The 22,740-nt window shown below is 54.6% G+C and overlaps 1 protein-coding gene across 3 annotated transcripts; it reads right to left on the bottom strand.

Moving 5' to 3' along the window:
• Positions 1-2: 2 nt before the first annotated feature.
• Positions 3-21,371, bottom strand: SLX4 (SLX4 structure-specific endonuclease subunit). 3 transcript variants are annotated; one of them, XM_043560722.1, is made up of 15 exons: positions 21,276-21,371; positions 18,737-19,440; positions 17,096-17,320; positions 14,766-14,952; positions 13,664-13,876; positions 11,506-11,714; positions 11,095-11,411; positions 10,311-10,551; positions 9,755-9,843; positions 8,728-8,874; positions 7,750-7,919; positions 4,621-6,815; positions 2,373-2,472; positions 1,505-1,825; positions 3-1,027 (listed from the first exon to the last, which is right to left on the bottom strand). In XM_043560722.1, the coding sequence occupies exons 2-15, from the start codon at positions 19,077-19,079 to the stop codon at positions 559-561; spliced, it is 5,226 nt and encodes a 1,741-aa protein (XP_043416657.1). In that variant the 5' UTR covers positions 19,080-19,440; positions 21,276-21,371; the 3' UTR covers positions 3-558. The 3 variants fall into 3 exon arrangements, with proteins under 3 accessions (XP_043416657.1, XP_043416658.1, XP_043416659.1); XM_043560723.1 differs by having other exon boundaries at positions 2,373-2,469; XM_043560724.1 differs by lacking the exons at positions 18,737-19,440; positions 21,276-21,371 and having other exon boundaries at positions 14,766-16,510; positions 17,096-17,208.
• Between the last annotated feature and the right edge of the window lie 1,369 nt (positions 21,372-22,740).

The following is a 22,740-nucleotide window of genomic DNA, read 5'->3' as shown; positions in this document are numbered from 1 at the left end:
TATACAGCGTTTTTGTTTTTATTGCACATCATATAAAATGGACTGCACCGTATTTAAAACAGACAAGGCATTCACATGGATGTAGAGACCCAGACCTTTCCTCTTCTCTGGCCTCGCCCGTACTCCACACCGCTCCTGAGGCTGGAGATAGCTTCCCCCGCATACCCGGCAAAGCCGGGCCCGCCCGCACTGCCCAGTTTGGAGACTGCTGGTGACTATGACAGGTATCTAGGTGGGATGGGTGGGCCAGCAGAGCACCTAACATGTGGCAGTGACAGGCTTGTGGGCACCTGGTCTGCTGGTGGAGGCTGGGGTTATGGCCAAGCGTCAAGAAGGAAGGCAGGGCAAGGGCAAGCTGGCCCTGGATGTCCACCTCAGGACGAGGACACCCTGTACCCGAAAGACCTCGTCCTGGCTAGCTGGTGGCCACCCACGGCGGGGTCACAGGGAGACAAAGGGAGACAAACCATGGGCACTGACAAGAGGAAGGGGCTGGGGCCCTGAGGACCGTGGAAATGGAGTTGGGGAAAGCCGACCAACTCGGTGCCATCGGCACTTTCACGGGGGGTTGATGTGGTCCCCAGGCCCCGAGACGCCCGTGGAGGCCTGGCTCGCCGAGGGGGGCTGCAGACGCTCACAGGCTGCGGACGGCCGCGGGTGGGGAGGGGCGGACTGGCCCGCGGCCCTGCCCCGCTTCTTCTTGCCCACGGGCTGCCGCCTCTTCCTCTGGAGCTTCTCCTTCCGGGCCGCGGAGGTGGTGAAGGTGATACAGTGGGCATCCAGGAAATCCAGCAGCTTCCCCAGGGCCATGCGGATGCCATGCTGCTTCAGCTCGGCCTGCAGCTCGGCCAACTCAAAGGGCTGATAGAGCAGGACCTTGCGGTAGAGGGCCGGCCGGGAGCGGATGTAGCGCCTCACTGCCTCCTCCGTGGCTGCCGCCTGGGCGGCCGTCTGTGATGCACTTATCTCCTCTTGACCCTCTTCATCCCCTGCAGACTCAAAGGCCACTCCAAACTCACAGGAAGAACTGCAAAGAACCAGACAAAAAACATTTTGTGACCCTCCTCTCCAGCACCCCGAGACCAGGAGTCTCTTTGAGGGAAAGAGCGTTTCTGTGTCCCCTGCAGAGCCCAACAGGTGGCACGGATGACCTCCCAGGGTGGCAGGAAGCTCCAGGCCGCTGCAATCCTGCCATTCTTGCTGCGGCGGGGGCAGGATCCTACCCTCTGCCAGAATCTACTGCCGGCAGCAACAGGTGCTACCGGGAAGGCCAGCCCCGCCCCCTCACGAGAGTATCCTGAGGGCAAGGATACGGGAGCCCCAGAGGTCTGCTCAGGAGGCTCACAGGGGACTGCCCGTAACCCCAGCTGGGTTTCCTACAGTTCAAATGCAGAAGGCAGCTGGGCTTTCTCAACATCGCCATTAGGCCTTGCTTCCGCCAACTCACGGACCCACTGGCTGGAGGACTTATGAAGCCACTCGCCCTGTCCTTCGGTCCCATTACCTTTGTGAGTTAAAGGAGCTGTCACTGCTGTCCACGGAGGAGGCCACTGATTCCTGGGAGGCTGGGAGCTGGGCGTCACCATCAGGGCCTGGAGGCTCCTCCCTGCTCATTGGAGGGAGGCTTCCACCAGGAGGATTCTCTTGATGGGAGGAGCCCTTGGACGTCTTGCTGGCTTGGGTCTGGCTGTGAGGCGCCTCCAGGAGCACCCGTGAGGACTGGCTCTCATTCTCGGAGTCTGACTCCAGAGTCTGGTGAGTGTACTGGAATATCTCCTTCAGTTTCAGGACCATCTGGCGTTTGGGTAGAGGGCGGACGCCAAACCTGAATGGGGAAACAGGTGAACTTCAGCAAAGAGCAAACAGTTATCAACAAATTAAATTAATGGCTTTGTGTAACTGAAATCTTAAATGCCTGACTTTTGTGAGCATTCAGAGATGTCTACTCTGCAGGCCAACTGAGCTTACATTGAAGAATATTCCAGAAGGGCCATTCCCAGGTTCTGAGCGATGGTGGTAGTGAGAACACCTTCTGTGCCCAAGGTGAGGAGCAGCATTGATTGGGATGTGATAGTTTTGATGTTCTTTTAAAAAATCAGATCTCCTTATTCAGACTGTTAAGGCAAGTGTCCCATTTCCATCCACATGGCTCATGGAGACCTGTCACCCGATGGATCACCTGACGGAGTCTCCTCTCTTAGCTTCTCCGGGAACAGTGTGCGGAGAGCCAGACGTCACACACTCTCCCACCCCAAGCGGCTCCTGCTACCAGAGCCCCACAGCAGGACCTTCATCTCCGGCCTCACTAAAGCCTGGACGCTCACAGGAGGGAGTGGACCACTCAGGAGCAAGTTTTCAAGAACAACACCAACCTATCCAGTTCTTTCTTCAGTACCGGGGTCTCCATGATGGAATACCTTGGCATTGGGGTTATGGGCTCTTTCGGGGGCAAGTTCTTCCAATGAGCACCTTCTAGGTAGAACAAAAGAAACACGTATCAGCACAAGGGACCTGGATTTACCTCTTTTGAGCTCAGTAGGATCACCAAGAGAAATCCTGCCTTTGAAGGAAGCCTAGCCACCGTTGTGCATGAGAGCAGTACGTTCAGCCCTTCATCGTTTGAGCCTAGAATTGTGTCTTCTCGGAAAGCATCGCACGGCACGTGATGAGGGCCACAGCCCTTGTGCGATGCCGATGCTGCAGGAACAGGGAGGAAGGCAGATTCATGGCTGCCAGGGGCTGGGGTGAAGGGGCAGCGGGAGTGGCTGCTGACGGGATGATGAAAATGTTCTGGGATTCGTGGTGATGCTTGTGGAACACTGTTAATGTACTAAAACCACCGAGGGGTATGGTTTCGTTTTTGTTTCATAGCTACTGTCTATCACCGTGCGCTGTTAGACCACTGACTGTTCCCTGTGCTGTTTTATTCCCAGGACTTACTCATTCGTCCTGGGAATAAGGCCTGCACCTCCCACTCTCCCTCCCATTTTACCCAGCCCCTCACAGTTGCAGAACATTGTTAATGTCCTAAAAACCACTGGACTATACATCTTAAAGGGTAAACTTTATGGTGTGTAAATAACAGCTCAGTAAAGCTGTTATTTTAGAAAAGAAGTCAGTATTTTAAAGACAAACGGGACAACTTAGGAATATATTTGGTTCTTATCCTTTTTATGAGCTTGGAGTCCTTTGAGACTCCAATGAAAACAGGCTGTCTCCTGAAAAAAAGCACAAAAGTCTTTGTATAATTTGAGAAAGCCTGTCACCTCGTGGAAGCCCGCCTCAAATTCAGACTGAGGCCCTCCCCCGGTCTGATGTCTCCTGCAGTGGTTCTCACGGCACCACCTGGGAACTGGCTGGTTAGAGATGCAAATTCTTGGCCGAGCCCCAGACCTGTGGGGTGGGAGGCCTGGCCGTGTATGTGTTAAGACGTTCTCCAGGCAATTCTCAAGTCCATTCAATGCTGGGAGTGCCGGTCAACAAGGCCCAGATGGTCTCGGGTTTTAGGAGGAAATGAAACACCGGGTCACACACAGACACTGTGTCCGCAGGCTGCTTCCATGCTACCAGGCAGTGCTTGGTGCAACCCTGCCCTTCCCGGCTCCCCCAGGATCCGCCCGGCAGGGGACAGGGTGGGCGGCAACACCTCAGGGACTGGCACGGGGGACTCTGACTGAAATGAGCTGGGAAACGGCATCCCCCCACGGGGCTGGGGGCTGGTGGATGAGGAAGGACCTCCCCCACTTGCCCACCTCTTGTTTTTTTCAACGAGATGCAAATTCACGTGTAATTTTAAAGTGAACGATCCAGAGGTACTTTGGACATTCCCAGTGCGGTGCCACCCCCACCTCTATCTAGCTCCAAAGCATCTTCGTCACCCCGAAAAGGCAATTCCGTACCCAGCACGCTGCCCATTCTCTCTGCGCCCCCGCTCCCGGCAACTGCTCGTCTGCTCCTGTCTTAACAGAGGTGTCTCCTCTGGACGTGTCACGGAAATGGAATTACACAGCATGTGGTCTCCCGTGACTCCGGTCTCTCACCGAGCATCATGTGTTCAAGGTTCATCCATGACGTACCAGGTCAGTACTTCTGTCCTTTCTGTGGCTGATAATACCCCACTGCGTGGATGGGACCGCATTGCCTTTACCCCTGCACATCAGCTAAGGGACGCCTGGGTTATTTCCCCGCTTTGGCTGCCGTGAACACTTGGGTACGAGGATCTGTTTCGGTCCTGACTGCACTTCCACTGAGCGTGCTCACAGGAGTGGAGCTGCGGGCTCGGCACGGCAGCTCTGTCTCACCTCGGGAGGAACCATGCTTGGCCGATTCTGAGGTGCACCTGAGGTGTTCGTGTCGGCCTTCAGAAGTGCTGGCTCAGTAGTCCCGAGCAGGGTCCAAAGACAGCAATTTTCACTCGAGCCCAGGGGAGCCATAGGACCCAGGCAAGGATATGAACTGGCTAAGGGGTACTCTGGAAGCAAGCCTGCTGTCCCTGAGCTGGAAGGCGGAAGGGAGGGCTCAGACGGCCCTGCACTGTCTTCACCGTCCCCTCCAGCCCCTTAGTGTAAAACAGTGTTAAGAGACAACTACCCCCACCCCCCAGCCCACCCCGCTACTCACTTGGCGTCTCTAACCCTTCTGATTTCTGAGCTTCATCAGCACTCGGCGTCTGGGCCGCAGGAAGGAGCTCTGGAGACGTCTGTTCTTTTTCATCCCAGTGGTCCCACAGAGCGGAGTTCAGAAAGCTCTGCCTGCTGCTCCCAGGCGAGCCGGCCCGAGGGGACTTCTCTGGAGCCTTTCTTTGGCCCGCAAGGCTTCCTCGGATGGGGGTGGTGCCCGAGAGGGCCGGGGAGTGGCCGTAACCGCTGGGACTACTGGTGCTCAGGGGCCCCGTCAGCTCAAGATTCAAGCGGTCGATCGGAATCGGAGAGAGGGGCTCCATGTGCCAGTGGCAGTCGTCAAGAGGGATCGGAGGGTCGTTGTCCGGCAGGGGGCTGCTGTTGGCCACCTCCCGCTCGTCTTCGCTGTCCTCCACCTCCACCACCTCACTCGCGGTGGCCTGATTCAGCAGGCTGGGCCCGAGGGGCGAGCGCTTCCGGAGCCGCCCCGTGGAATCGGCGAGGCCCCCTGAGATGGGACAGGCCGCCAGAAGAGCAAAGTGCTGGAGGTGCCCGGGGTGGGGACTGCATGGGCCCCTGCTGTCGGGGCTTCCTGCAATGATGGGGCCCAAGTGCGGTGGCGACATCTGGGGCCTGGCTATCGAACACGTATTTGCAGCTTCGGGTCTATCCCTGTTTTCTAGGGAGGCCCAGGGTTTGAACTGGGCCATGTGATCCACTAAAGCGCTGGACCTGAGGCCTGTTATTTGGGTCTGGGATGAAGAGTCACGGCTTCTGCTAGCCAGGGGGGTGGCGGGCACCAGCCATGAGGCGTCTGTGGTGCTGTCCTCCTCAGGGCCGCTCTCGGGGTCACAGAACAGCTGAGGGGTCCCTCTGCCCTCCCCTGAGCCCTGGCTCCCTGGCGGCCTCTCCTCCCCACACAGCAGTTCCGCCTCTCTTCGTGGTGGGCTTTGGAAAGAATCCTGATCTGCATCAACGTCGATGACGGAAAACAGCTCAGAAGACTTGGTGCTAACTTCTAGCACTTTCCTTTCTTCCAGGGGACCATCAAGAACTGACTTTGTTTTGGTTTGTTCCAGCTCCAGCTCTTCATCTGAGTCCAGTAAAAGGATAATTTCATCTTCTCTGTTCTTGCTGGATGGAGTATTCTGAGACCGGGAGCTCAAATGATCAGGTTTTGATTGGGTGAGGTCAATGGATGGAGATTTTTCTGGGGACACCAGAGCCCCTTTATTTCTGCATTCCAACAAGGAACCACGTTCTTTGCCTTTCTGAAGGCCTGGATCTTTAAGTAGCTTGCAGAGGCTCCTGCCCCTCCTCTGCTTGGATGGTGAGTCCTGGGAGGCTGCCCTAGAAGCTCCGCTGGGCGACTGGCCGGTGTGATGAGGGTGAGGGCAAGGGTGTGGCCGGCCAGGACTCCTGCCTTGAAGGAGCTTCGACAGGCACGGGCGCAACGGGGGTGCCTGCTGGTGGGCAGAGGTACAAGGACTCTCCGCCCCCTTTCTCGTGGCCGTGCCATTGTCTTCCTGGAGCTCACTTGTTGTCTGCGACGGTTCAGGGCATCTTCTGGGAGTCGATGAAAAGGGCTGTTCAGTGGCAGCAGCAGCCGAGCACCAAAACGCACCTTCCTTTCTCCCTGTCCGGCTGCCCCGAGAAGGGCGAGAGGAGCCGGGACGCCCCAGTGCTTCCTCTGGGGACCCTGCTGTCTCTACATCTGCACCATGGCCCTTGAGTCGCACGGGCGTGGACGGTCCCACGCTCTTCCATTTGACCGGGGCCTCATCTCTTCTCTGGTCACACAGTCCCATCTCTTCTGCATTTTCTGGCTGTTCGTGAACCTGAACACTTAATGAGATTTGTGCAGACAAGGGACCATCCTCCCCGAACCGGTCCGTTTCTTCCTTGACCTCTGGAGTGCTCTCCCCCCAGAGCAGCTTGCGCTGAGTGGCTGCAAATTCATAAATCTCTTCCATTTCTGCCTCATCCACTTTTTCTCTGTCTTCTTCACAGCCCTCGGATTTCAATGAAGCCTCTGCTTCTTCCTCTTCCTTTATCCACATGGACCTCAAGAGTTCTTGGAAGTTCTCCGCCCGGCTTTCACAGTCCTCCTCTTCCTTCTCCTTCCGTGGCCTGTCCTCTGAACCCATCACATCAGGCTCTTGTTCGCACAGAAGAACAAGCTCGCTAACGCCGAACCTGCAACAGGAAACGCCACGCATCACTACCCCACAGAGGCAGCAGCCGGTGCCCCGGCACAGGTGAGGGTCATGGGGAGGACAGCCGTTGACTCAGTCCTGGCCTCTTCCCTGCTCTATTCCAGACGGCGCCCATGCTCACACCCAGCAGCCCCCACCCCACACACACCACTCAGCTCTAGAAGGAACTCAGGGACTTTAAGGAAGGTATCTTGGATTCCGCTGCGCAAACAGGAAGGTGCATCGGGCCGAGCTGGAGGACAGCAGCTGGTGGTGCGGCCCGGCTGGAGCTGCCCTGAGAGGCACCCGGAGCTCTGGACCGATGCAAACCAAAGACAGCGACCCCGTCACAGGTCAGCCGGGGCGATGGGGGCACCACCTGCCGTGTCCCTGAACACTCTGTGGTGTGACTGGCACACTCAGAACCCCAGGGGCAGGCTGGTCCTCTCCCAAGGACGCACCCGAGGGCTGACACGGCCTCGGATGGACACGGTTCCCCTCGTTTTGTGGAGCTGCACGCTGCCCCTCCCGGATGCTGCGTGGACTAGGTGCGAGCCCGCAGGAGTTAAACTACGCATCCTAGCTGCTTCTGTTTTCTGGGACCTGGGAAAGGACGGCCACCGCTAGGCTTTCATGGTGGAACGGCCAAGGAGTGGCAGGGCTTTGGGGCAGCTGAGGACCACCCCCATCACACCCAGGGAGCGCCAAGCCACGCGACTTGGCAGAGGCCATCCTCCACCAGCGCTGGGCTCTCTCGCGAGCGCCCGCTCTGGCCAGACTTCCAGTCAGTACATCCCAGGTGAGGTTACCACTGAGCATAGACCTGGGGTTAACACAGAGAGGGCGCAGCCCTGGCCCTCCTGCGAGCCGTCAACCTGCTACTCCGTGGCAGTGAGCGTCAGACGCTGTGAGGTAAACGGGAAGAACGATCGGACCTGCGGGCCAGAGCGCTCAGGCCGGGCACCAGCCGGGGAGGCACGCCGGGGTCCGCGGTGTAGAGATAGTGCAGGAGCGCACGGGCAGCCTCGGCGCTCACGCCACCCAGCAGCGCGCGCTGGCTCTTCACGTCGCCGTCCTCCACGGCGAAGAAGCCTTCGCTGTTCACCTGAAAACGAAGGAGAATACAGGAGGTTTACCGACCTCACGAGCCTGACTCGGGGGCCACACAGAGGGGGCCCCTCTTCCACACAGCCTTTCCCCGGCGCCAGCGTCAGCCAGTGTCGCGCCAGTCTGCCCCGCAGGCTCTGCGGTCAGGCCATAGGACTTCGCCGTTGATAAAAGCAGACCATGACGGGTGTTTAAGCACCCGGTCGTTTCCCTCTCGACAGACACATCAGAGGCACTAGAACCTTCTGGGAGAGGCCGACAGTAGCTTCCTGGATCCTGCGACACAACGTTCAAGTTAAATGCGTGTCGGTGCGGGTCACTGCAGAAACGTTTGTCAGCAGCTCAACCTTCAAGAGGTCGAGGATGACTTTATAATTACAGACACAGAGGAAAAGGAAAAAATTCTGGGGGAAAGTGGATTTTTATTCAGTGAATCAAGAAATCTGATGTTTCCCAATCCTCAGTTCGTTTCCTCATACTGCTTCCTAACCTCAAAAAGGTCTTCTCCGTGAAGTATAAGTGAGAGAATGGAGAGACGGGTGAGAGTGTGGGCAGGGAGGGGGGGTGCGGAGGGGAGTGAAGGGGGTGGGAAGACAGAGGGAGAGCCTGGACAGAGTGGAAGGGAGCATAAGAGAGCACCCAGAATGGGAGGGGTGGGGGAGAGGAGGGAGGAGGGGGCAGGGGGGGGAGGCGGAGGGGGGGTGGGAAGAGGGGAGGGGGAGGAGTGGAGAAGGAGAGAAAGGAAGGAGGGGAGGGGCAGGAGAGGAGGGGAGGAAGGGAGAAGCGGGGAGAGGGGACATACTCACATACTGCATGAGAAGGGGGCAGCGGGCATAAAGCACGAACTTGTGGGCGTAAAGCACCTCCCCGCTGTCTGTCTGAAGCTGGATGTCGCTCAGCTGTGGGTTATTGACCATGGCTCTGAAGTCAGCCAGCAGCAAACTGAGGGTGAGCTGGAAGGAGGGGGAGCAGACCGGGCTAACAGCAAGTTCCCCAACTTTAGGGGTGCCTTGAGCTCCTGTCCACAAGGCTCACATGCCGGGTTCCACCTGTTATTACCCTGAGGCTCTCAACAATATGGGACAGCACGCTAGCTTCTTGCTCAAGTTCTCCATTACCCGGAATCCCCTGGCCCACAATGCGGGGGACAAGCAAGCGGAGGCCTGACGGCTGCAAGAGAGCTGCAGATGAGGCATTAGCCGTGGCCGAGCAGGGTGAGCAGGGTGCACGTTGGGCTAAGTGCTTCATAAACACCGTGTGCGGCCCGATGTGACAGGCAAGGATCCTGAGCCCTCACCATTCAGGTACCGGGCTGACGGGAGCTCCGAGTCCCTTCTCCGACCCCGTGCCACGGTCATCAGGTAGACCGTGGTGTGAAGGGTTTGGCTGATACCGATATACTAACAGGATGACATCCTCTCTAAGGAAAACCCAACTTCCAACCCAGCGTCACCAACAGGGAACGTGAACCATCATCCGGAGGCCAGCCTGGGACCTGATGTCAGAGGGGCACAGTAGATGCTGAACAAATGAACGAAGCCCCTCACAGAGCAGCGGTGATCCCTGTGGGCTCTCAGGACAGAGCAGGCTCCCGGGGCTTGGCTACTGTGATACCCTAGAGTGCAGTGGCGATAGGGACAGAAGCCTCATGGCAGAACCCTAGAGGGGACAGGAGACTCCTGTGGTCTCTTGCCTGGCTTAGCTCAAAGGCCAGTGAGGGTCCAGTGCACTTGTGGAAGGGTCTGGAGACAGTGAGCTGACTCAGTGGCCAGGACCACAGGGTCGGGAGCAGGGCCAGGCTGCCCGGCCCGCAGGGAGAAGCCCGGTCCTTACCGAAGTTTGGCCGCCCCTCTCCAGCTGCTCCTCCTGGGATGGCGGGATAAACCCAGTCAGTGGAAGGCCAGTGGGTGACAAATCCATCCCTGAGAGAATTCACAGGTTAAAAGAACATCACGTCTGGCAACGTCAATCTCCAGGCATCACCTGCCAGCCGGCTGACCCCAGAGGCACCCTGGAGGTATTTGTCACCTGAGGGCTTCTTCACTGAAGTGAACCACCTACTGATAGGTTTTACCCCCTCACCCAGAGGTACAGGGTGGTGAAATAGACACAAGTAGCCTGCAGGTCTCTTGCTCTGGGAAAAGGGCTGTGTTCTGGGTTAAAGTTTAAGGTAATTGTGACAGACTCACCAACACGACATTCATCTGAGAAAAAAGGAAAGCACTGACAGAGACCGCATTCTCCCCATCTTCTGGGGACAAGCCAGAGACCCCCAGGTCTGAGCGGCTATCACCACGTCACAAGGACTAGCCAATGACGCTGCAGCCATGGCCAGGGCAGGGGGGGGGGGAGGGCGGGTCTGGCCCAGGTGTCCCATCCGGTGTCTCACCTGCAACCCCTCCTGGGCTGGCTGGTCCCCCACTGCAGGGCCATGGGCTGGCATTCATCCCCTCTCCCGCCAGGTCCACAAGGTCCTGCAGGGCCTGGTGCTCCCTCTGGCTGGCGGAGGGGCCTGGGCTCCTGGGGCCATGGCCTACAGGGTGGGCACTGGGGACAGCAGGTGGCGTCTGCACTCCCAGCTCTGGCTGGTCAGGCAGCCCTGGGAGGAGCATGGGCTCCTGTGTAAGAGCCTGAAAGAAGTCAGAAAGCCGAGTGACCAAATGGCTACTGCAGAAGCCGCCATGCAGAGGATCCCTGAGAGTGCCAGCCACAGCCCAGAGCAACCCTGTGAAGCTTTTCTCCCTCACCATCTATCAACGGACTTCTCTGTCACAGTGAAGGCCATGCCTGCTGCATCTATGTCTGCGGAAGGTTCCTGAAGGCCCTGTCCTCCTAACGTCATCTAAATGGCCTCAAGCTTAGTGACTCTAGGCACACCTGCATCAGGCTGGTTCCTGGGCCCCACCATACGTGGGTTATACCAGCCCTTCCGGGGGTGGGGTCCTGGACTGCATTTCAGTTACACTCTCCAGGGACAGGATACATGTGGGAAACTGGCCAGTTCTTCCCAAGAGAGCCATCAGTTCCTACACACAGAAACATGCTACAGTCAACACCCCTTGACTTCCTACCCTTCCTTCCTTTTCAGACTTTCTGTTGATGACCAGTGCTGCATTCCTGGAGCTGCTGGCCTCTCCCCAGAGCCCCCCGTATGCCCAGAGGGGAGGGCGCACCTTTGCGGGCCGCTGGGGCACCATGGGAGGGACCAGGCTTGCCGTGTAGAAGGCTTCCAGGGCCCAGGCTCCAGTCAGGGCGCTGCCTTCCCACAGAAAGTTCTGCTTCCCTCCAGGTGGCCGCAGACACCGACCGGCCTTTCCCAGCTCTTCCTTTAGAATCCTGCTCGTGGGAAGTGGCGGCGTGCTGGACAGCTCCACCTCCTCGGCAAAGAGCTGGGCCACCCGATCCGCCATCAGCCTCCCCATGGTCTCCGGGTCCTGGACTAACAACGGGGGAGGGGAAATAGGCGCCTTCCTCTTGCGGTTCTTCTTTTCTGGAGGTACACAGAAGCAAAGGGTCACGAGGCCCAGCCGCAGTCACCTTCGGCCAGCAGCGCGGAGAGCCTCCCCCCGTAGGGGTGCGCCTACCTGCTCCCAGTCTTATCCTCTCAGAAAAGGCATTTCCCAGTCTGAGCGCCGCTGGCACAGCCTCCTGCTCCATCTCAGACCGGGACAAGGCCATGGCCACCAGCAAGTCCTCGGACGGCGCCTCAGGCTTGGTGACCCTCCGCTTCCTCTGCAGCTCCTTCTGGTTGGTGGCTCCCCTCCGCTTCAGACCTCCAGCGTGGTGGCTGAAGCTTAAAAGACAGCCAGACAGGTTGGTGAGGCCGGAAGTGTGAGCGCTTCCTCTTCTGAGGCGGTCCCCACTGGACCAGAGAGGCCCGGACCCCTTCTACTCTCTGGTCAGGAGAGAAGAGGGATAAATGTGAACTCATCAGACAGAGGCGTCAATTGCTCTGGGCACTCGCTGTACTCATCCTGTTGCCTTGTGTAAGCTCAAGTGATTCTGGGCCATGTTCGCTGCGGCCCGGAGAGCAGAGGCTCTGGGACCTTCCATGTCATGCTACGCAGCTGAGTTCTTGGCAGACGTACAAAGCTGTAAATGGTACCTGCACATGCTCCGTGTGGCCAGACCTGCCAATGGAGCCCACATTCGACGGCTCTGGGTCAGCTTCCTGGATTCCACCAACTTCTGCCCAACCATACCTCAGATGCCCCTCAGGCAGTCCCTTGGCCACAATGGCCACGAAAGGATCCCTTCCCCTCCTGCAGGGGCCCGTGGGCGGAGCCTCTGTCCAAGGTCTGAAGGAAAGGACTCCCAGCTTACACCACCAACACGGTCAGCCAGCTTGGAGGAGATTTACTTAAAGGACTTTCTGGCTGGAGAACGCAGACTGCCTGGTGAATCCCAACAGGCCCAGTGAGAAATAGGAGGGCAACGGTGAGAGAGAGACCGGGAGCGCAAACCCCGCTGTGGGGCTGCTCTGGGAGGTACCTCTGGTCTTTCCAGAGAAGCTCATGCTCTCCCCTGGGCCAGGGATGGCTCAAGAATCTCAGATATCACTTCGGAAGATCTACACACGCCCTAATTTGGTTCAACTTCCTGGGAACCCCACATGATAACCACAGCCCCCCAGAGAGAAAGGGGCCATCCCAGTATCCACTACCTAGAGTTCCACACACACCAGGCTTGGCCTTAGGGCAGGTGAGTCTCAAAGCCTCAGTGAGGGTGTCCATCGGCTGTCGTTTTCTACTTTAACAACCTTCTAGAAGGACCCACACACATCTTGTGTCTCTTCTTGGAAGTATTTAAAAAGCAGATATATTTCATCTGAGTAAGTAGTTGTCATCCAGTCCTACTGAAAGACAACAATGGCTTAGATAATATCTATGCTACGTCCTTAAAGCTTCCAATTCTGAGATGCTGCTGTTGATGTGCTACAATACAGACAGGCTCACCAGCTAAGAACCGACTTTTGCCCACCCCAGTCCCACCACTGGCCCAGCTCAGATGCCCATAACCTGTGTGCAAGACACCGGCCAGGACAGACAGAGCCACGCCCTTGGCCTTCCCTTTGCTCTTGACAGCTGTCAAAGGAAAGAAGTCCCAAACCTGCAAAAGTCCAGGGCCGGCACTAGACTGTTCCCTGTAATGCCGGCGTCCACCGTGGCAGGGGCAAGGTGCAGGGGAGCTGAGCTGCCCGCGTACCTGTGGTTTGCACACCAAGGACTTGTTTCTAGCTACGTGCAGGCCTCTTATTGTGACACTTAGGCATTTAATTCATGCACATTAACAAAAAGGCCTGTGCTTCTGTCTTGACAACTCTTTGAACGATGCTGAGTCCTTTAACGTTAATGGTGTGAGAATCGGACCGTGTGGAGGTGGAAGCTGTGCCACAGCACACGGGACACAGACACGGGACAGCGGGCTACCAAATTCCTCACTGCCCCGGAGGGCACCAACCACAGGATGCCGAGAATGGAAAAAGCTCAGAAAGGCCCTCCAGGAAACCAGTCCAGCAAGTCCTTTGCATAGACACACCCATGTGGACCATCTCAAAGCCTTCGAGGATACAGAATCTGTCTCCTCTCCATGCTAGTGGGCACTGTGCCTGATTTCCTTCTCAAATGTTTCGTTTCCAGAATCTAGGGAGGGGTCTAGGGTTCCGTCGTTCTCTAACACTACAAAAGGCTTTAAAAAGAAAAAAAGCGTTTCTGTGGTGTTCCTCCTTTTCATATGACTCACCTTGATGCCAGTGTGCCACAGGCCCCCTCCGGCGGAACCGTCTGCAGCCGCACGGCCTGGAGCAGGAGCTGGGGGCCCACGTCCATGTTCACCGCACACTGTTTCAGGTGACTGATTCTGCTCTTCAGGGTGAGAAACGGCCTCCCACAAATCGGGCATTCGGGGATCCGCGGTGTGGTGGGTGCCAGTGCCTTTTCAGCCTCATCCAAGCACCTGGAGGAAGACGGTGAACACAGAACGCTCTCCCTGATAACGTGGATTGTAGCAGACCTGCGTCCACGTCAGCACGGACATGCTGCGGGCCACAGCCAGCTCCCCCACACGGCCTTCGCTCAGCCTCCAAACCCCTACATTTAGGGATCTGTTAGCAAAGCCGGCTGAAGAAGGCAAGGACAGGTTACACGGAGGCAATCCCGCTCCTAAGTATACACCCCAAAGGACTGAAAGCAAACATGCAAGCTAATACAGGAAACACACGCTCACAGCAGCTCTATTCGCAATATTCAAAAGGTAGAAACACATTCACCCGCCAGCGGAAGAATGGATAAATGAGACATGGTCTATGCATACAATGGGGCATTCTTCAACCATAAAAAGGAACAGAATTCTGATCCGTGCTACAACCTGAACGAACCACAAAAACAATATGTTGAGTGAAGGAAGCCAGACACAAAAGGCCCCATCTTGTGTGATTCCACTTACGTCCGGAACAGACAAATCCACAGAGACAGAAAGTGCATGAGTGGCTGCCAGGGGCTTGGGGTGGGCGTTGGTGGGGGTGGGGAGGGAGAGTGAGTGCTAATGGGTACAGGGTTTCTTTTTGGAGGAGTAAAAATCCTCTAAAATTGACTATGGTAACGGTTGCACAACTCTGGACATAATAAATAAAAGCCACTGAACAGTTCGGTTTAAAAGGATCAACTGTGTAATACGGGAAAGGCATCTCGATAAAGCTATGTAAAAAACCAGCAAGGACAGGTTGATGCCAACACTGAGGTGCTATGGTCACGGTCAGGTGTCTCTGGATTCCCACCACAGATTCCGCTGGACCTGTCACACTCACGGGAGAGGTGACCACAGAGAGGCGACAGGCCATTCCTACCGGTTCACATGCTGCTCCCTCCGTGTCACGTTCATGGCTGAGAGGTTCTTTTGACAGATCTGGCAGAAGAACAACCCTGTCTCCTCCAGGTTCTCATCAGGTAACGATGCTTGTTCCTGCCCAAACTCCTGCTGCAGGGCCAAGGCCACCGCCGCGTCACTCTCTGTGGCAGGGAGCCAGGGCACACCTGTGAAGAGGCACGAAGACCCGTGAGGACGAGCTCACCTGCATACCCCTGCACCGCCTGCCAGGCCTCACGGAGCACCTGCAGTGGGTGGAGTGTGGAGAAAGCAGACCCGGCCCCGCCCTGTCCGGTGAGTGTGGATGTAAGCAGGGCCCCTGGAACAGGAACTCCCCCAAGTGTGCAGAAGAACCCTGGGAAGCCTGTTAAAGCGCAGGTCTGCATCCCACAGGTCTAGGGGAGGCCTGAGATTCCGCATTTCTGACGGGTCAGGGCCACCGTCTGAGCAGCAGCGTCCTGGAGAACGCGCCTTCCGTTTTCCCCATTTCTGCGAAAGTCCGCCTCGGGCGTTCCAGGCTTGCAAGGCTCCTATTCCAATAAATCTAGGTTTTCTCTTCAAAGTGCAGCCTTTCCTACTGCTAGGACCTTTTGTTTCCCATCCTAGAAAAAACAGGTCAAAGTGAAATAAATGCCTTTCTGTCTTCAAAGGTGAGTCTCCTTCTCAGCATCAGACCAAAGGACGGACTGACTGGTTCTGGTCTGGAGATGGCGCCCTCGGTGGCTGGGCCGCGGCCCTCTGTCACATCTGAATTTGTTGGAGCAGACCGTTGGCACTCACAGGGAGGTGCTCGGAGAACTTCACAAATCCTCAGTCCTTGAATATTCCTACAGTCTATCGCTCTTTCCACTAAAGCCAGAAACACATCACCCTTCATTTTGGTGCCCTATTTTTTTTTTTTAAACAAAGAAATGGTTTCTGTCTCCTGAATACTGCGCATGACTGGCTTTGCTGTGAAGATCGATGGAAACACCGAGTCCCACGGAGGGCGGGTGCCGAGCTCGTGTTCTAGCTGAGCAACTCCTGTGCACCCTGTTGGTGCTGTGGGGACTGATGACGCAGCAGCTGCCACATTGCTGCCTGCGTGGACCTCAGAGGTAGCCTGAGAATCCTTAGTGCTCCCAAGGGGAAATCTGCACGTCAGTACCAAGAGACTCCATATTTATTAGCTGTAGGACCAACTATGCAGTCTCTTCCTATTTTTTTTTCCCTCATGTGTCTTTTCACCAGGGAGGAGGGCTCCTGTTGTTTCCCCGGATAAAGAATGGGACTGCCTCCTGGGGCACACCACCTGTAACGTTGTTGCCAAGCTATTTTAACCCTGAGCCACTCAGACCTCTAGTCTACTCACGTGTGATGCAACACAGGGCTTACAGGAAGTGGTTAAATGACACCGTGAGCAAATAAATCTAGAAAAGTGGGGAATTTTAAAACACCGTTGTCCTGGACTAATGAAAAAATCGTGAAAAAGACAAGGGGGCTATTCTAGAGTCTAGACTTAAAGACACTACTAAACTGTCGCAGATGCAGTTTGTGGACATCTAGTTCTGACGGATCCTTATTCAGAAAAAAAAGAAACCAGCTATAAAACTGTCCCTGGGACAAGTGGGGACATTTTAATATGAAGCGGACACCAGGCAGAATTATGAAATTAGGTGTGGCAGCAACACTTTGATCACGTAGGAGATCGAGGGGTGAAACATCATGATGTCTGGAACTTCCTTTCTAATGGTATAGAAGAAACATGTACACTTAAGAGACATACAAATAGATAGCAAAATGTTCATTGTTAAATAGAGGTTGAGGATATGGAGGCTCATTGTAATATATATTTACTTTTGTGCGTGGGAAAAATTTTGTAATAAAAAGCCAAAATAGGGACACCTGGGTGGCTTAGTCAGTTGAGCATCTGACTCTTGATTTTGGGTCAGGTTATGATCCCAGGGTCATGGGATCGAGCCCAGCATCAAGCTCTGTGCTGAGCATATAGCCTGTTTAAGATTCTCTCTCCCTCTCTCTCTGACCCTCTCCCCACTCACACTTTCTCTAAAAAATAACAAATAAAAATAAATAAAAAGAGGGAGAGGTATCTTGTCAAAGAAGGTAGGTGAGAAATGACCCAAGGGACCCTTCATTCTCTGGCTAGCAACAATGAATGGCCAAGGTACAATCCCGGGCAGAGAGCCCGCCCCCACCAGAAACTCCTGGAATGCCAGCTCCTTCCAGCCCTGCCCTTCTCCTCCTCACCGCCCCCCCCCCCCCCGAGTTAAAACTTATCCTTGAGGGGAAGATGTAAAACTCCCATCATACCGTCCCCTGCTGTCATCTCCTCTCGAGGGCCCTTCGGGAGGTTTTCTTCAACTGCAGACTCCAGGGAGCACCGTTCGGAAGCATGCTGCAGGCGCTCAGGATCTGCTCTCTTGAACTGCTGCATTCGCTGCAGGACAAGCTCGGCCGTCCGGGGTTTGGAGGGACTGGGCCCCATCGCAGTCAGATGGGAAGGAGGGGGCTGGGAGTCGCTGTCCCGAGCGTCCTCTGGCAAGGAGGAAAACATTCACAGACATGTGTTCTAGCTGGAGAAACAAAGCCTTCCACCAGATCCAGGTTAGACCCAAGTCTCAAGGGGCCCTCTACCAACTGGTTGAGTTTAACCCTCAAGTGTGAATAGGAGTGATTATTGGTGTCCTCCCCGTTGGGGGGAATATAAATAGACCTGTCATAAATATCTTTGATGGGAGGGGGAACAGGGAGTGACTGCTAATGAGCATAGGGTTTATTTCTGGACTGATGGAAATGTTCAAAAACTGCGGAGTTGTAATGACTACACAGCTCTGTGAGTACGCTAAAACCACTGGACTGTACGCTTGAAGAGTGTGCATTTTATAGAATATGAATTCTTTCTCTAAAGCTGTTATTAAAGAAATATTAAAGACAAACATTTTGATCTTCCTAGGTCATAAGTTCGGTAACCTGGCGTCCACAGATGGCCTCTGGTGGGGATCCATGAAGCCCTGCAGTTTTATGCCAGTTTCACAGGTGTGCACGGGGGTGCGGTTTTCTGGGGGAGTCATGCGTGGCTTTCGCTAGACTCCCAAAGGGTGCATGAGGGACCAACGACGTTTCGGTAACATCACTGATGCCTTACAACAGTCTCTGCCAGCTAAGTGTTTACCACCACTCCATTGAGAGATCATGCTGACCACACTAGGTAAAAAATACCACTCAAGATCAGGAAGTAAAGGTGAGAAATATTTAGAAACAGAACCCAGGAGCCCAAATATCTTATGCAAGGCTGGTTCTCAGCTCTACTTGAAGAAGGCATGCTACATACACAATATGGTTCAGTACACCAAGGGCAGCAGGGTAAGAAACCTGCTTCAAACAGACAAAGGAAAAGAAAAGAACAAAGGTGCTGGAGGAGAAAGGAAGGACCTGAAGATTCTCTTGGGGTTTAAACCCCATCTGGCAGCTTCCTACTGCCTTCTGAGCAGCCTAAACGAACTGGCCGGCCCCACTGCAACTTACCCACTCTGGAATAAATTCAAGAAAATGAGAAGCAGCATTATTTTCATGTTCATGTAACTTGTGTCAACTACATAATGTAAAGATTAATAGGAAACTTGGAAAGACCAGAGGGCCACAAATATAATCATGTAGAAAGTTCACGAAGGGGTTATATTTGACCACAGTTTAAAACAGGAGTCAGCAAACTATGGTCCTCAGGCTGGCTGCCTGTTTTCGTTAATGACGTTTTGTTGGAACACAGCCCATTCATTTGCTTACACACTGCCTAGGGAGTTGAGAAGTTGCAACAGAGACCGTGGCTGCAGAGCCAAAATAATTTACTATCCGGCCCTTTGCAGGAAGTTTTCTGACTCCTGGTGTAAAACAGTACAGTCATCTCTGGTTTCCTCTCTGGAAACGTACTGCCCGTGACTCTGGCCCAGTTACCTGTCTGGGTGTTCTGCACATTCTCCTGGAGCACAGCAGAGGCAGGCACACCTCCCCCTCCATTCTCAGGGGGAGCTGGTTTGCTCTCCTGCCACTTGGGTGCCCCTTGCCTTTTAGTCCTCGGGCCCTGGCTGCCAGACCGAGTTTTCTTCTCCCTGGGGCCTTGAAGGGTTTTGCTCTTGGTAGCAGTTGGTTTGGTCCTTTTTGGTTTACTTGTCTCAGTGCTGTTTGAGGCCTTTTGTGTCTTCCTTTCTCCCGACACTTCCTTGGTGCCATTCTTTTTCACCCTTTGGAGAAAGGTGGCGCAGAGCTCCTTAAAATCGTCGTCTGACTCATCCATCATCTGACCAACTTTAAGGCTCTCAAGTATTCTTCAGAGATTTGAGGTCTATCTGGGGACCCAAGAACAAGCCTAGCAGGGCCTCCTTCAGACTTGTAGCTCCATCACGGCTGCTCTCTACTTCTCACTAGGACAGCTGGAGAGTTTGCACAATTCAGCAAAAAGTCGTGCTTTCCCCCGCATAAGAATTTAAATGCCTTTCTTCACACAGAGTCTGCGTTAAGCAGCACATTTAAAGTTCACATCTGAGAGCTTTTGCTGTCCAACAGATGCCTCCAAGGTAGGATACATATGAACTTCATGCTCAGGCAATTCTCCAAGATCTCCATAGTGATAAAGCACATTGGTTCATTCAATGTCACATCTGTGGAAAACCAAAAGCATCTAAATGTAATTAGACAGACATTGCATTTTATGCCCTTCCTTCCAGGAAGGTACAAGAGGATGGAGAGTATGGACAAAGTCCTCAGAGTAACAGTACCTGTGTCAAATACTCAAGTACAGCCTGGTGAACACAAACTCATGGTCTTACAGGATATCACAGCACAACACAGGGGGAGGGATCTAGAAACCCATCAAAGAAAGACCGTGAGCATCTTGAAAGAGTGTTGTTTTTACTGAAATCTGGGGAATGAATGAATCCCATGAAGGGCAGTTACCGCAGAAACAAGATGATCGTCAAATGCAGAAAAACTATCCCTCAGGCCCTATCAACAGACAACTTAATGTGCAGGGGAGGGACAAGAGGAATGAAAATAGGAGCTTCAACACTCAGGAAGAGACAAAAGACAAGAGTACAGGAGGCTCATTCATCACTGACATGAGCAATGTTTCCAAATCAAAAGGCGGCCACTTTTTTTCCACCCTCTCTCACCCAGGCAAGAGCTCCCCAAACTTAACTCGAACGGCGACCACTGCAAAGGCTGAGCCTTATGGGTGTGATTATTTACACTGGCACAGTTTCGTGGGATTCAGAAGTCAAAACCGAATGACCCAGTAACAAAGTTTATTTCAAATACCATTTTGCAACCTCCACTGTCCGAGTCATCCAGTTAATCACCTATTTTTCTGGAGGTGAGCAGACATGGACACCTGTAACCTCCTTTGCATGGCTGGCCCATTCTCATCTTCTGTGTCACCTCTTTAAAGAAGCTTCCCCTCATCCTTTATCCAAGTGGACCCTCTCCACTGCCATCATTTTCTGTCACCACACACTGTTTTCACAATCGCATTTATCACAAGCTACCATCGTTTGTAACAGGTAACATTTATGGAATGCTTACTGTATGCCAGGCACAGGTCTAACTGCTTTACGAGTCTAGCTCGTGTCATCCTTACAACAATCCTGTTGGGTAGACTGTATTGTCATCCCTTTACAGCAAGAGTCAGGCACAAGAATAAGGAACTGGCTTAAGTTCACACAGCCTTTGAAGTGGCAGATCCAAGCAGCGTGGTTCCAGGGCATCAACTCCTACATTTTCATTCATTTACTCAGTATCTGTCCCCTACTCAGCTCAAATTTCAAGAGGGCACAGCCTCATCTATTTCATTTCGTATTCGACAATTATTTGCTGCATTAAGTGCAAAGAGTTTGGTATCATGGGAGCGAAGAGAACGTGGTGGGAGAGAAGGCTGCAGGGAGAAGCCCCTGAACTGAGCCTGTCGGACGCGGGGAGCTAGAGCAAATCCCACCCTCCACACCCCGCTGAGTCTCCACATTGCCTTGGATACTAGCCCTAAGACGGCCCACCTCCTATACGTGCTCACTCAGTACTTGCTGAAGGAAGCGGCAAGTTTCCAGAGGGTCGGGACCTGGGTCTACTCCGCTTTGTACCCGCCGCTGCCGGAATGAATGGGCAGTGCGGGGCGGACCCTCCCGCTGCCCCCGACCCGGTGACACCAGGCAAGCGGGCGGGGGACCCAGCCTGGGGAAGGGCTGTCAAGGGCTCGGGCTGCTGTTAAGCCAGACGGCGAATTCCGATCGTCGGACTGACGCCCGGGCCGCGACCCCGGGGTATCCGATCAGCCCACCCGTCCTCCCTTCAGGCTGCCCCAGGCCCTCCAACCAAGTGCGGCTCCTGCCTCTACACCGCGGGCGAGAAAGACTCTTCTCTCCCACTGAGAACGGCAAGGGCCCAAGGTGGCCGGACCTTCTCTCCCAACTGCAGACTCCCGGCCCTAGAGCCCGACTCCTCCTACCTCCGGCGCCGCCGAGGCACCTTCTCAACGGAGAATCTCGCGCCTACGCATGCGCCAAACGGCGCCCCCGGCGGAGGACTGCGTCTGCGCAGGCGCGGAAAGGCCAGGGACGCTCTCTTCCCGTCGTCCTCCGCGGCCCGGGCGCGCAGCTGCGATAGTTTCCGGACGCCGCGAGGCGGGGTGCTGCTGAGGGTGGCTCTCGAGGCTCGCGTGGTCGCTTGCGTGCGTGGCACGTCGCAAAGGTTCTTAAGTGTTGAGGAAGAGTCAGGGTGAGTTTAGGGCACTACCACGGTTGACACAGGAAATGTCTTCGGATTCAGCGTCGCAGGGCGCGTCGGCCCGCTGGGGCGGGAGAGCCCCCTGCCCGAAGTAGCGAGCGGGCTGAGGCCGGGAGGTGGTGGCGAGCGCCGCTCACCCCTCTGGCCTGGTTGGTGCCAGAGATCGGGGGGGCCGGAAGATGTGCAGCCTGAGGGGTTCCCGCGTGCTGAAGTTGGAGGAGCGCATGTTTCGCGGTAGTGCTTGGAGCTCCAACCCGGCCTGGGTCCTCGGGAGACGTCCTCCTGCACGTGAGGAAGGATGTGGAGAGGCAAGACTGGAGGCAGTGAGACCAATTAGGAGAATGTAATGTAGATGAGAAATGAGGGCGCCCGCATTGGGAGTTGGAGTGGAAAGAATGGAGAAATACTCAGAAGTTTGATTCGTTAAGATTTGTAGGTTTCTAGCCCGAGCGTCTGAGTGGAATGTGGTTCCGTTTACCGAGGTTATGAACACGGGGGAAGGAGTAGCTTTGAAGGGAAGAGAATATTTAGTTGGGGTTTAGAGATATAACGTACGTACCGTAAAAATCACCCTTTTACTTAACTTCTTTGAAAGTTTATTTATTTGAGAGAGCGCGAGCGAGAGGGGAGGGGCAGACAGAGGAGAGAGAATCCCAAGCAGGCTGCGCTCTGTCTGGGGAGCCCCACACCGGGCTGTATCTCAGAAACCGTGAGATTATGACCTGAGCTAAAATCAAGAGTCAGACGCTTAACCGAGCCATCCGGTTGTCCCCAAAATTCACCCTTTTAAATTGTACAATTCAGTGGTTTTTCACATACTCACAAGGTTGTGCCAATCACCGCTAATTCCAGAACATTTTTTAACCCCAAACGGAAATCTCTCTACTGATTAGCGGTTAGTCCCCATTCTCTCTTTCCCCAGCCCCACCAATCAGCCCCTTGACCCCGGGAAACCACTGTTCGTGTGGATTTGCCTATTCTTTTCATTTTATATGAATGGTATTGTGCAGTATGTGGCATTTTCTGTCTGGCTTTTACTTAACATATGTTTTTTAAGGTCTATCCATGTCATAGCATGAATTGATTCTTCATTTCTTTTAGTGGCCGAATAATATTCCCTTGTATGGATAGTCCACATTTTGTGTATCCATTTATCAGTTAATGAACTTTTTGGCTGTTTCCACTTT

The sequence above is a fragment of the Prionailurus bengalensis genome, chromosome E3, assembly GCF_016509475.1.
Source record: "Prionailurus bengalensis isolate Pbe53 chromosome E3, Fcat_Pben_1.1_paternal_pri, whole genome shotgun sequence".
NCBI classification, from domain to species: domain Eukaryota; kingdom Metazoa; phylum Chordata; class Mammalia; order Carnivora; family Felidae; genus Prionailurus; species Prionailurus bengalensis.
This window is presented reverse-complemented; position numbering and strand designations above follow the sequence as displayed.

What these genes read in the sequence shown, in the direction of transcription:
- SLX4 (XM_043560722.1), bottom strand. Translation starts at nt 19,079, where the DNA reads ATGATGGATGAGTCAGACGACGATTTTAAGGAGCTCTGCGCCACCTTT. An exon ending in GGAGATGACAGCAGGGGACG is followed by an intron (nt 14,953 to 17,095) that starts GTATGATGGGAG and finishes GCCTCTTCACAG; the next exon opens with GTGTGCCCTGGCTCCCTGCC. An exon ending in CTGAAGAAAGAACTGGATAG is followed by an intron (nt 1,826 to 2,372) that starts GTTGGTGTTGTT and finishes TTCCCCATTCAG; the next exon opens with GTTTGGCGTCCGCCCTCTAC.